The sequence below is a fragment of the Seriola dumerili genome, unplaced genomic scaffold (genome assembly GCF_002260705.1).
Source record: "Seriola dumerili isolate Sdu_G_001 unplaced genomic scaffold, Sdu_1.0 BDQW01000092.1, whole genome shotgun sequence".
In the NCBI taxonomy this organism is placed as follows: Eukaryota; Metazoa; Chordata; class Actinopteri; order Carangiformes; family Carangidae; genus Seriola; species Seriola dumerili.
Window position 1 is genome coordinate 1,492,772 of NW_019174347.1, and position 13,329 is coordinate 1,506,100.

General features: G+C 39.1%; 1 protein-coding gene across 1 annotated transcript; it reads right to left on the reverse strand.

The window, feature by feature from the left end:
• Positions 1–1,258: 1,258 nt before the first annotated feature.
• LOC111222413 (cathepsin S-like) lies at positions 1,259–12,316 on the reverse strand. The gene is made up of 8 exons (XM_022746127.1): positions 12,214–12,316; positions 9,118–9,242; positions 8,813–8,935; positions 7,360–7,512; positions 5,424–5,648; positions 2,978–3,143; positions 2,643–2,745; positions 1,259–1,671 (listed from the first exon to the last, which is right to left on the reverse strand). The coding sequence occupies exons 1-8, from the start codon at positions 12,230–12,232 to the stop codon at positions 1,572–1,574; spliced, it is 1,014 nt and encodes a 337-aa protein (XP_022601848.1). The 5' UTR covers positions 12,233–12,316; the 3' UTR covers positions 1,259–1,571.
• Between the last annotated feature and the right edge of the window lie 1,013 nt (positions 12,317–13,329).

A 13,329-nucleotide genomic window follows, 5' to 3' on the forward strand; every position in this document is an offset into this window, starting at 1 on the left:
TAGACTTACTAATGAATGTGGCTAACCAACCAAAGGCTTTAAAAAAAAAAAAAAGATACACAACACTTTAAACGTCAATCATGGTGGGACATTTTGTATCAACAACTAAAGAAAATCCCTTTGAATACCTCATGTGAAAATTGTTTGTTGTGATGTTGCACTAAAAAAATAAAAATGACTCATTTGTAACCCAACACCGCGCTCTGCTGACTTTATTCTGACCTTGTTGGAGGTGTCAGGTGGGAAGATCTCCGGGTTTTCAAAAGGCCAACACTGACACCAATATTCCCGTAGAGTCCAGTACAGTAATCCAGCACTACCCTTAAAATGGTTTATGTTCATCCTAAGGAAATCACAAGAAACCAGCTCTATGAAAGTTGGTCTTAACCAGCTTCCATACTTTTTTTGCATGACAAATATACAGCATATAGTTATATCTGTATCTGCTTCTTTCTGCACTATGATGTTTTTTAATGAAAATATTCAAACCCTAGACGTGCATTTGTTTTCTCAAAATTGAACACAATTCTAGATATTATGTTCATAATTTTAGTTTTTTTATGATGAAACAAACTTTGTATTTGTTTTATCAGTTTTTGTACGGTTTAAACAAATGAGATGATGTGTCAGTGGAGGAGGAGGTGGATTTTCTTACCTTTAGACATAGCTATCAGTTTCCCGCTGTCTTTATGCTAAGCTAAGACAACTAGCTGCTGCCTGTAGCTTCATATTTTATGGACATATATGAGAGTGGTATCAATATTTTCCTCTCTGCACAATCTTTTCATGATGTTTACCAATTCCTTAGAAGGACTCTTGACTTTTTGGTAAAGTAGTTCAGTGTTTGAGCAAGTCATTCCCCTACTCCTACCCTGCATTTCCTGTCTGTCTCTACTGACTCTATCAAAATAAAGGCATAAAAACAGAGCAAAAGGCTTTTCTCCTTATGCCAGACAATGTCACTGGGCTATAGGCAGCTGGTATATGGTGTACTCAGCACAGGACACAGATATTTACCAGAGACACAGGTATTGATTTTGTTGTTCCCTCTGTCGTAACATGTAAAAGCTAAATTGACCAACAAACCAATTTCCCAAAGAGTCAATGGAATCCTTTCAGACAGTTTTATGGCAGGTTTAACACACAAAGCCGAAGCTGGAGGTGTAAAAAAAAAATCAGCTCTTCACCTCCGCAGAGCTCTGATCTGAATCTACTGAAAGGCCCCGATCAGTAAACTGATATATTGATACGAACATGGCGTGTTTCACCGAGACATCTGTTTCTTTATTGGAGATTCAAATACACACACACAAATACAGTCACATACAAACAAGCACACAGTCTTACAAGACAAAGAAGTTCAGACGTGTAAAGAAAATCCCTCCTCAAGATATATAAGATTACAAAAAACACAGAAAAGATCTTGTGTTAAACTTTAGTATTTAAAGACTTGCCGTCGCCGTTTGTTGGCCTTTGTAGTAAAAACGTTCACATGAAAATGACTCTGTAAAAAATGTACACGGAAGAAAGAAGCGAAGTTCGCTGTGTTACAGATCCAGTTCTCCGTGCAGCTACATGATGGGGTAGCAGGGGTACATAGCGATGCCACACTGATTGTTATTGTTCCGCGACATCCGGATGTAGCCCTGGTCTCCGAAAGTAGTTCCCCAGCTGGACGAAGAGAACGGAGAAGAGCAATACCATTAAACAGGCTCAGAGCAAGGTTAGTGGAATATTGAATTATCATGTGATGAAGGTATAAAACAGAAACGTGCCGGAGGTCAATCAGTGAGTTGAATATTGCAATATTTACCACCATTTTAAAAAAACAAACAATATATATATTTTTTTTCAGTTTTGCAGTTTGCATGTTAATGGTTGTGATCAGGATGTGATCTGATCTCAGTGAGGATAACAGGAACACATTTTAATAACAGGTGTAAACGGGGAGTTTGGCGAAACTGCTAACAGCTCAAAAACACCTGAAATATGACGAGGAGCCTAAAAGATCAGCCAAAAAAGGTTTAAGCTTATCATAAGTAAAAGTAACCACTGACTACAGCTGTAAAATCAATGTAGCGGAGTAAAAAGTACATCATATATCTCCCTCTGAAATAGGAATAAAAGTAGAACGTTACATAAAATTAAAATACCTCAGCACAATACAAGAACTACGGTGTGTGTGGAGACAAACGAGGACTGAGGACAACAACAGCCCTGATGAAGTCACCGGTGGAAAATGGAGAAGTTGTGGCAGTTTTTTATGCGATAAATGCTGAGAAATGCAACTTCTTCTTCTCCATTACACACACACACACACACACACACACACGTAACTTTGGTCGACTGACTCGGACCAAACCTGCAGGCTGACTTCTTCGCGGCTTGAGAGGCAGACATCACTGCGGTCATGTCAGCAGACACGACCAAACCTCAAACAGAATGTAACATTAGGTTTTTACTTGCTGACTGTTCGCTTCCCTGCAGAGCCCTGACCTCCCTGTTTCTCTTCCTCTCTGTCCTCCACGATGAACCACAGAGGAGGAACATATAGCACCTATACATGTGCTCAGTTTGTCTGTATGTGTGTATGGACCACACCGGGGGGTGTAGGGGAGATCGGGGCAGCGGAAAGGTCTCACCTGTTCTTTACCAGCCAGTAGTCTTGTCCTTCCAGCGTGCCGTAGCCCACAGTTAACACCGCGTGGTTCACTTTTTGGGAGCAGGATGGGTCATTGTACACTCCTGAAACAATGATAATAACAAATGCATCTCTTTATATCCATTTTTTAATGAATAAGATTTTTAGACACATGTAAGTCAGGAAGTTTGCGTCTAATTTTTTTTACACTTGTTGCCTATATTCTGATTTTCTGACGGTTTGAAAAAAGTTGTATTATTATAATTACTGGGATGTGTATATAGACAAATAAAGCCAGCAAATCACTCTAATTGCAGCTGATGATGTGTCACCCACCGCTCCTGTAGAAAGTAAATCTGGGCCGCGTGGCGTCAATCCCCACTGAAATGGGTCCGATGGTGCCGACCGCCTGTTTCAGAGCCCCCTCGTCTCCTTGACGCAGGAAGTTGTACTGGGAGCAGTTGGCGGCGCGGTACGTGGGGTTGTAGCGGCACTGCTGCTGCTGCAGAGAGAGGACAACCAAACGAAGGGTTAAAACTGATGATTTACACCCAGTGCTTTTCATTTCCTAGTAGGAAAGCAAAAAAGAAAAAAAAATAGTGGCTTAAATTGTTCTTTGTGGTTTTGTTGTGTAGGATATATAAAGTTTGCCTGAGGCATAATTGAACTAACTGAAGTTGGGGCCCCACGACCACCAGGGGGCCCTGACCAAACAAGATATGAACTCTATTTGGCCTCGACTGCTTAAGTTGTTTGTGCTTTAACAAATTTATGACACATTGTGGGAGAGCTGTAACCAATTTAGGAATTTGAGGTGAAAACAACAAATTCACAGGAGGGGAAATTTAACACCAGGCTGAAAGAGTTTGTTGGGACCAGCTCTCAAACGTCGTCAAACAGGCTCCTTATTGGCTCCCTGGTACACCCCCACTCTTTAGATGGGTACAGCATCAGCAGGTGTGAGCTCACAAACGTTACAATAACAATGATATTTTCCTGTTCTTGGCAGGTGAGGCGGAAAGTGGATTTGAGAAAGAGCAGTCACTGCGCTCATTAGGAGAACATTTCACATCACAGAGAGAGTTTTTATTTGCTTTTTGGGTTGAATTAGAGCCACGACACCTCCGCGAGGCTCGAGCAGTCTGTCGGATCCGCTCAGAACTGCCCTCCTCCTCCACACAAACACCGACAACAGCGAACCAGATGAAGCCTGGAGGACAAACACGTTGTCCGCTCCGATTAATTTATTGTTGCTCCAAAGAGACATTAACAGCAGACCACAGACAAGTGAGAAGAGTGTTGCTGTCGGCAGCCTGAAGGGTCGGACTTAACTTCTTGTTGCTGTTCATACTCCCACATTGTTGTCTCACACAGGAATTTGTTAACTGTAAACCTGTCTGTTTGCACTGGATTCCTACATGTTTGCGCTTAAAAAAAAAGAGCATTTTGTTTTAATTTATTGTAAACCGAGATAACAGCTTTCCAAAAGCACAAAAGAAAATCTGTGCTCTGTCCTCGACCCTTCGTCTGTAGGAAAACACCGGCTCATCCACTACAATCACTGAACTGATAGATAACGGTGCCTGTTGGCTGACATGTGCTGACAGTCCACGTCTGAAACAACTGTGCAAACTCTGACAACAACACAGACTGTGCAGTTCCCATGTTACATCACAAAATTACACTCAAGTTGTGACATGCAGATGTAGTTTTCATAGGTATTTTATGCTGTAAAAATAACGTGTAAAGTAAAATACTAAATACTTTCATTTCTACTTCTTTCTGTAGCTGTTTTTAAATGATGGATATTGAGAATTTGACATCTGCTCAGTCAGTGTCGACCCCTTTGTTTCAAAAGACAAACTGTGACTTAATGTTCACGTTGCCTGGACTGTGAACACCTGCAGGTCGTTGTACCTTCCCTGCACACCTGGGGATGATTGCTTTGTCAAAGGAGACTGGATTCTCTCTGTGTGCTGATCAGGGGTCGGTTTCACTGAACAAGATATTTCACACTGGTCTGCAACGTTGGTCCAGTCTTAATTTTCCTCATGGATTAGTCCGATGCAATTAAGAGTGTTTCACAAAAATAAAGACTGACTGATATTAAGCCAAAAAAAACATTACACTTTCCCCCAGGCTAACTCAGGCCTACGACCAATGTTACCATGGTAACAATCAATGTTGTGCTGAATCTCCCAAGTAAAACCTTGTCCTTGTCCAAAAGACAAAATTTTCGACCGGGGTGAACAGGGCTGAGCAGTTGGATGCGGTGACTTTTTTTATTATGAAACAAGACATTTTTTTTTTACTTTGAAAAAAAGTCTTAATTTACCCAGAATTCATTGTACCACAGTCTTAAGATAGTCAAGAACTAAACTGCTTTGTGCAACAGATGAATTTCAACATCTATCTGAGGTCTGACTAGTCAAAGTCTGTCTTTGTGAAAGCAGCCCTTCAACAACATGATCGCTGGCTTGTTTACTTCAATGTCTGTGCCAAAGAAATGAACTGGAAACTGAGGCACTTCCTCGTTGTGACTTTGTGTTATCATTTCTTGCTTGGTGTGATGATGATTTCAAATCAAACTGCCCCAGAGGTCATCAACATGGCTGAGAGAAATGTTGAGTAGTTCACAGATTCATAAATATATGTATATTAGGACTGAGCTGCTGCTTTTTTGTTTTTAACTATTTATTTTTTCCCAGCTGCAAGCACGAAGTGATCACAGTCATTTCCCACGACATGTCCTTTCCAGACTTTACAGAGTCCCTGAACTCACCTTCCCTGCGTAGGGGTACGAAGCGTCGGAGTCGATGCCCTGGTTGTCGATGACGTACTGGAAGGCTCTGTGCATGTAGCCTCCGTTGCAGCCGTGGTTGCCGTATTTGCCGGAACAGTCCACCAGGTTCTGGGGGCTGAGGTCCACCAGCTTCCCTGTTTTCTTGGCTAGCTGGCCCTCGAGGGCCCCCGCCGCACTGAAGGCCCAGCAAGAGCCACAGGCACCCTGGATTTAAATGAGTGGTGTTACTGTGATGTCATACACACTCTAAACACCTCTCTACACTATTAGACAACATATATCACATAACAATACACACACACACACACACACAGTCACTGATTGTTTGGTGGATCTACATTAAATCAGAACTGACTGAAATATTCAAATTCAACAGTGTTTTTGCAGCTGCAGAATTACATCAAATGGAAATATTCTAAATGTCTCGTGCATCTTTTTCCACACATTTCCACACTTGGCAGCGCAATACGAGCGTGTGAAGAAGGAGCCAGTGGAGGGTCCAGCAGAGTGTGAGAGGTTAAAGAACTCCACACACTCTTTGGGAAATTTTCCTGTTTGTCAATTATATTTAACACATTGCACGGAACAGAAGGAATGCCAGAATCAATACTGGTGTGTCTCTGGTTGAATGATACTCATCTGCACAACACGAGCTGGTAATAAGTTCAGTCTGTATGTCAGATTTTTTTTTCCCACTTCTTCGCTTTGTAAATCAAATGAAACAAGAAAAATTCTTTAAGTAGTGAACATTTCTTATTGACTTTTCATGGCAAGATAAATATGTTTTACTCAGCTTTTTACATAGAAGACATATTACAGAACATATTACAAACAAACCAAACAGGTAATTTATTCTATGATCTTATTACCACTGGGTGACTTCAGGGGTGAGATTTTGTGGAAAAAATAAATAGTAACGAAAGCAGTTGTATAATTTTGCTAAAAATGTGTTTATTAAAATCAAAAATATAGAAATTAGGGTTAAAATGAAATATTCTTTGTATTTCTGGTTGATAGATTCATATAAATTCTTGTATTCCTTCCATTACACATATCATGTTGTTTTTGTTGTTTATTTTCTGTCTTTATTTATGGTGACATCTAAAGAGTCTGGGTGCATCAAAGCCTCCGTGCAAGTGTTAAATATTTCACATATTTTTACATTTCTAATGTTTTTATTTTTATTTTGAGTAATTTCTCTGCATGTGTTTGTTGCTTGTTTGGTTCTTTTATTCTTCTGAAGTACTTTGTAATCTCTGGTTTTGAAACTTTATTAATATTAATATAATGAAAGACATACCATATGTACATCAGAGTAAAACATGATAAATAAACATATAAACATGCATAAAAACATGAAAATCTACTAATAAGACATGATACACAATAATTACATCGTATAAATGTGTATATGAACTTTAACACTAATCATTTTCAGGAGGTATTTGTTGCCAAATGTACAAAATAAAAACATACACACTGAAAACTCCTGTTTCCATGAGTGATTTATCAAATCCACTAATTTAACACTATTTTCTATTAAAAAAAGTGGATGTAGAAATAGTGATGAGGTCATTCTAACAGCTCTGATATTGAATTAAAACTAACAGCTGTTGAATGTGAGCTGGACTCTCTGGTGTTAATGCGTGCGAGGTGGTGTCCTCACAGTGGATGTGGCAAAAACCTTTCAAAACTGGTGCTTGTGGTGACGACTTCCTGTGTGTACAGCAACGGACTCGGTGAATAAGGAACAGGATGAATGTTGGAAACTGGACACGTGCGTTGTTGAAAGTTTAGGCTGCATCACTGTGGCATTAAACTGCTCAGCTTTCACCATCAGGACTGATTATCTCTGCAGTCATTCTGCGTGAAATGAGCCCATGGTGGAAACAGAATCACAAAGTTTTTTTTTTACCTGCATTTTGACGCTGGTTACACAGCCCTTCTCTCTCCAGTCAATGGTGTCTGGTACATCAGCGCCTGAAGCCCCTGTGAAGGGAGATGGCGCCCTCTGGATGCCAGTAGGAGGAGTAAGCGTGGCAAAAGACTGCAGGATCTCCTCTTCTGTCTATAAGGAAGTAGATAACAATGAAGTGGCAGTGCTGACATCAGTATCAAATGAGTCATATTCATCGAGCAGGAAGAAAGAAGTCTTGTTAGATGGGTAAACACTGAAAACAGGAATCTATTATGCAATATCATGGGTGTGTGAAGTCAGAATAAATCTGACTTGTACTTAAATCTGTTACATGGTACAATACCCCTTTGAATTAAAAACATCATGAGGCATAAAAACTTCAAAATGCATCATAGTAAAGTAAGACACGAAATGTCATAAAACTGTCACAGAATAATAAGGGAAAAAATTCATAATATAATGAGTAATAAAAAAATGCCATAGTATAGTAAGGCATAAAATCGTCAAAATACGTCATTCTATAGTAAAGCATAAAAATGTTATGGTAGAGTAAGGATTTAATGTGAAAAAACATCATAGTTTAATAAGGCATAAAAACGTCAAAAAATGTCATAGTATAGTAAGTGATAAAAACGTCCAGAAGCATCATAGTTAAAGTAAGTCAAAAAAACATCATAGTATAGCAAAGCATAAAAATGTCATACACACAGAGGCAGAACAGAAGCAACAGCTTTAACCACTACACCACAGTGCTGCACAGAAAAGCTTCATAGTCTACGTTAATCATGAAAACATCATATTATAGCAAGGCATAAAAACATCATAGTGTAGTAAGGCATCAAAATGTCAAAAAACGTCACAGTAAAGCAAGGCATAAAAACAAGGAATAAAATCGTCATAGTATAGTAAGCCATTACAGTAGAGTGGGGGGGAAGTACTCAGTACCTGGCTCCACTATGTTCATGTACAGCGGGTTTTTAGGGCTTATTTTAAGCTCTGAAAGATTAATATCTGAACACCTGCAACAAACAGCATGAAAGCAGTGAGAGTGAACCAGTAAAGTTGCAGGTTGGACAGTTAACCGATGAGCTGAAACTTGATATAAAGCTCTGAAAAGCCGAAAGGTGCTGCAGATTTAGGTGATAATTCTTGGTAGTTTCATCACAACAAGCTTTACATAGTAGTAGTAGTAATTCCATTTAACAGCTGGGAAGTGTAGTTTTTTTAGTAAACTTAACTTACGTACTTCAACAGGTTGGGAACATTACATCTGTTTGGGACATTTGTGAGGTCCGGTTAGCCGCTAGCTGTTGAGCTTCAAAGTTCAAACTAGTCTTACTGTGTCTGCTCTGCATCCTGCTGACTTTCCACATCAGTCATTAATGAGTCATTTTAAATGAAGCTTAATTATTTTTTCTGTATAAAACAGTTGAGCAAGCAGGCGTCTCACCAGGTCTCCCATGTAGTTCATGCTCAGATCGTAGGTGTGAAGCCCCATCGAGGCCTCCAGGTTGTGCGTGGTAATGAGCATCAGGTTCTTCTCCCACAATTCCCTGCGGCGCACATCCTCCACCTGAACACAAAAGCGTGCAGAAAGAGTGAATGAGGTCAAATACTGTATGAGTTCATGATAAATCTTACATGTGGATTTTTTCGCCTGCAAAATACTCACTTGTTTCAACTGAAGCATTTTAAAAAGAAATGTGTTGCACTACAAATTTTTTAATGACAAACAAATAGAAACTCAAGTAATACCTCATTTTGGTACGTCTTCCCGTGTGTCTTCTTCCACAGTTCCCAGTGGACGTCCAGCCTGCTGTCCAACATGGCCGCTGCCCCGACACACAGGGAGACGAGCAGCAGGCTCCCCAACACCAGGCCTGTGAACACAAACCCACACCTACAGTCAGACTTGAACCACATGAGAAAACAGGATGTCGTCTGACCTTTGATGAGACGGCTGCGTGCTAGTGAACACGCCGAGAGAACAGTCCGCCTGACAGAAATCGAGCCTCGAACTCGGAGTGTTTTTCACTTCATAAAAACCACACAAGCAGAATCAATGTGTCAAAGCCTGGAGGAGTGCTCAGAAGAAAATGTGTTCAGAGGTTGTGTTAAGTGTAGAAAGAAAGACAAAGATGATAGACCTCAACATTTACAGCCACACAAACTTATTTCTTTGCTTTCTTTCCTTTAAGTCAATATAAACTACACCCCAGCAGGTTTGCAAAGCAGAAACCCAACATTGCTTGTTGGGTTTCTGTTTGGAGTCCTCCATGGACTCCATACATGTTGCTTTACAGGGTTAGCTAACATTAGCTTTTTTCATTGGTCAAACATATCAGACATACTACAGTATTTACATGTCTGACAAATATTAAGCCATAAAAACAAGCAGTACAGCACTAAAACAGTTGATTGCAAGAGGAAAAAAACAAAACATCAAGTGTTACTGTATGAGCAGGATGTGGTTTTCAGGTATGTTGTCTCTGCCAGCAGCAACACATCAACACAAAGAGTCGTGGTTCAACTTCTTATAGTCACACGGTTAAAGTTTGGGTAATGTCTTTAGTTGACTCACCACAGAGTAATGCTCATGTGTGAAGATGCATAACAGATGAAAACATGTGTGCAGCTATCAAAGGATGATGTAAAAAAAATGCAATGTAATAAAAATTTCTGCAAAGACCCCTAAAATTAAAATAATCATTATAATCCTTATTGCATTTCACATTTGCATTTTTTTTGTCTTTTCAGTGCATTCCAGGAGACAACCATCATACTTTCTTTGTTTTAGTCAGAAAACCTTTATAAACATGACACAGCAGAAAACAACAGCTAGAAAAACACACATGATAAAAAAACAAAAATGTACATTTAACATGTTGCATGTAATGTGTGCACCACAAACAACATCTGAACATTGTAACTAAACCATGACTACAGTTCTTGTGGTTTGCGTTTATGCAATTCAAAGCCCTTGACAGAAAGACTGCAGTCTTGGCACAGGGTGGTAAGGGTGCAAACAGGTAGGTGCATGTGATGGGAATAAAAATTCAATTACAAAATAAATGTAACTGTAATCTGTTACAGTACAGAAAAAAATGTAATTAAATAAATTACTAATCAAGGGTTGGTAATATTAGAAATATCCATTCTGTTGTTGTCAGCATTGTGTTTCCATTAAATATTAACGCGGAGAGGTCATTAGGTTGTGAAATTTCTACAGAAATCAAATATAATAAATGACAGGATGGTTATTAATCTGTAACCTATTACATTTGCCAACAATAAATCCAAATGTGTTGTGTCTTCACATTATTCATAAGAAACTGGGTCATACAAACATGCTTCAGGTACCAGAAGGGCTCAGTAATTATTTCAGTATTGTTATGGATCCACTTTTATGTGACTCCTATCAATGTTATCATGAACTAACAAATATATTAACATAATAAGATATATGCAGATTGAAAACACCCCGCAGCCCAAGGAGACGTCTTCATGTTGCAGCTTTTGTCCGACCAACAACCCAAAACCCAACAACATTAAAACCATTAAAATGTAAGAGCGAGAAAAGCAGCAACGTCTCATGTATTTTAAAATAACTTCAATGATTAATTGATTATCAAAATAGTTGCAGATTAATTTTGATCAGTTAATTGACAAATAATTGCTAGAAAAATCACAAGGTTCAAGTTCATCAGTCCAATAGTATCTAATACAACAGCCCCATCAGCTGTCACATAATGTTCAGCTGTTGGTGACGCTGTTGATTTAACTCTAGTTATTTTAGAAGCTGTGGTAAGCTCAGGCATCACTTTAGATTCCATTATATTGACATTTTCTGATCACCCAAACGCCTCTTAATCTTCTCTACATCTCTTTATTTTTAGTGCTCATCTGCCGATGATGGTCAGCAGCTACCGGAAGTTTCACTTCCCCAAATTTAAAGCTATCGAACTGCACGTCAAGCCCTAAGTGAGGCAACAGTCACAAGACCCGAAGTGAAACTGATGAACAAGCACCGTCAGCATCAGTTACTGTTTAATCATGTTGTTATGATGGATGTTTTTAGGACAAGCTTGAGAAAAGTGGAAATCTTTTTGCTGCTGGGAAGATAGAGTCGACTTTAATAACCAGCACTGAAGAGAATCTAAATTCAGGCTGGTGAACTCTGGGGTCAGACGCAGTGTGAATGCAGATCTGCCAGCTTCACCTGATCTCCTGGAGGATGATGAAGGACTCAACATCTTCAGATAAAAAGGTTTATAAAATAAGAAAGAGACTTTTAATGTGTTGAGTCCAAACTCAAATCTTAGGTGACAAAAGAGGGCAAAAGAGTCGTTTGCTACTTGCCTCTCTCTAAACAATCGTTTACAACCATGTACCTCAAGTAAACTGAAATCTGTACCTTTTATATATATTTATACATGACCTTTCACCTTTTCACCACCTAAGAAAATGGCCTTGACTGGTTACTTAAGTTTGTACTCACATCAGAAATAGAGTGTTTTAAATCACTGTATAGAGATCACACACAACATGTGCAGCTCAATGATCTTAAATTCCCCAAGAGGAAATAAAATAAACATCAAAGTTATTACAAACCGCCACAGTAACAGTCTACCTCAGTGTAACAGGGTTATATTACGGTTTTATTTTGCCTCAGCTTTGATACTAACACCTGCAAACTTCACACAAAAGACTCTTTGGAAAAAAACGAAAGTAAAAGCTAAATCAGGTTAAAGCTTTTTATCTACGCATCCTTCTTTAATGAATGTCCAAGTATGAACATACGTAGAAGAAGATTTGGAACGAAAGTTTACGAAAGAAAAAGGTTGAACTTGCCTCGTTCAGTCGGACTCATCGCTGCTTCTCTGTTGAAACCTCTACGGCTTTGTTTTCCTGGTTCGTATTTATGAAGAAAATGTCACATGGTCTGAGCCACTTCTTCCTCTTCAGAAACAGAAACCTGCGCCTCGATCACACTCGTGTGTTTGCTGATCACCTGAACTCAGTTTGTGCAACACAGGAGAAACTGAATATATGAGGAAATAAGTGAGAAAAATGCAAGTATTTGTTTATTTATTTGTTTGTCGAGTTTTAGAGGATGAAAGAGGCAAAAATGAAAAGTAGAATAATGACTAGTGTCTGGAGAATATGAGAGAGGGCATGATTTTATATTTACTAAACTAAACACATTAAAACAGATCAAAATTTGACATTAAAAAAAACCCTAAAGCATCAATAGTGCCCCCTAGAGGCTGCAACATGAACGACATCTCATAGAAGATGGAGGAAACAAAGATTTTGCATCAGAAAATATTGTCATTTTTTTTTTCCCAGAAGGTGTAAAAAAAGTAGATGCAAAAACATTTCTGGACGATGGAGGGTGAATATGTTTGGTGAATCTGCTCGTCATATTTGAATATTTCCGGTGTAAAAGTGATATTTTTGTTGGTGTGATGGTGGTGCAGCAGGAAAGGTCAGAGAGGTCACCAACAACGTTAGGATGCATTTTCCGTGGGGGCACAAATGTGAGCTGCTGATGTCTTGGAAATCCAGTCAGTGGCTGTTTGCTGAGACTCGGGACCAAAGTGTAGGTGAAGATGAGGAGGCTGGACGATGAAGGGTCAGGAGGTTATCATATTCGATGGCCGTCTGCCAGATGTTGTTGAGGTCTCTGGACCAAAGTGTTGGATGGATAAACTCAGTCTGCTGTGAATATAAACAGACTGGGTTTGACGACTCTGTGTTATATGGTTATAGCCCCTGACAGGATTATTTTTATACTATACTATATATACTATAGGCTTTGTATCACATGCTTATAATACACTGACATCATGCCACTGCAGACATTGACTGTAGAAAGCATTAGCCTGTATCAGTTGAGAGTCTGTGATCATTTGAGACTAAATAAAGAGAATTGTTCATATACAAAGTTTTTAAATTGTAGGTTTT

Excerpts from the sequence above, each read along its gene's own strand:
- LOC111222413 (XM_022746127.1), bottom strand. Across the intron at positions 7,513-8,812 it reads TGAACTACATGGGAGACCTG|ACAGAAGAGGAGATCCTGCA; the intron begins GTGAGACGCCTG and ends ACTTCCTTATAG. Across the intron at positions 1,672-2,642 it reads TACTGGCTGGTAAAGAACAG|CTGGGGAACTACTTTCGGAG; the intron begins GTGAGACCTTTC and ends CTCTTCGTCCAG.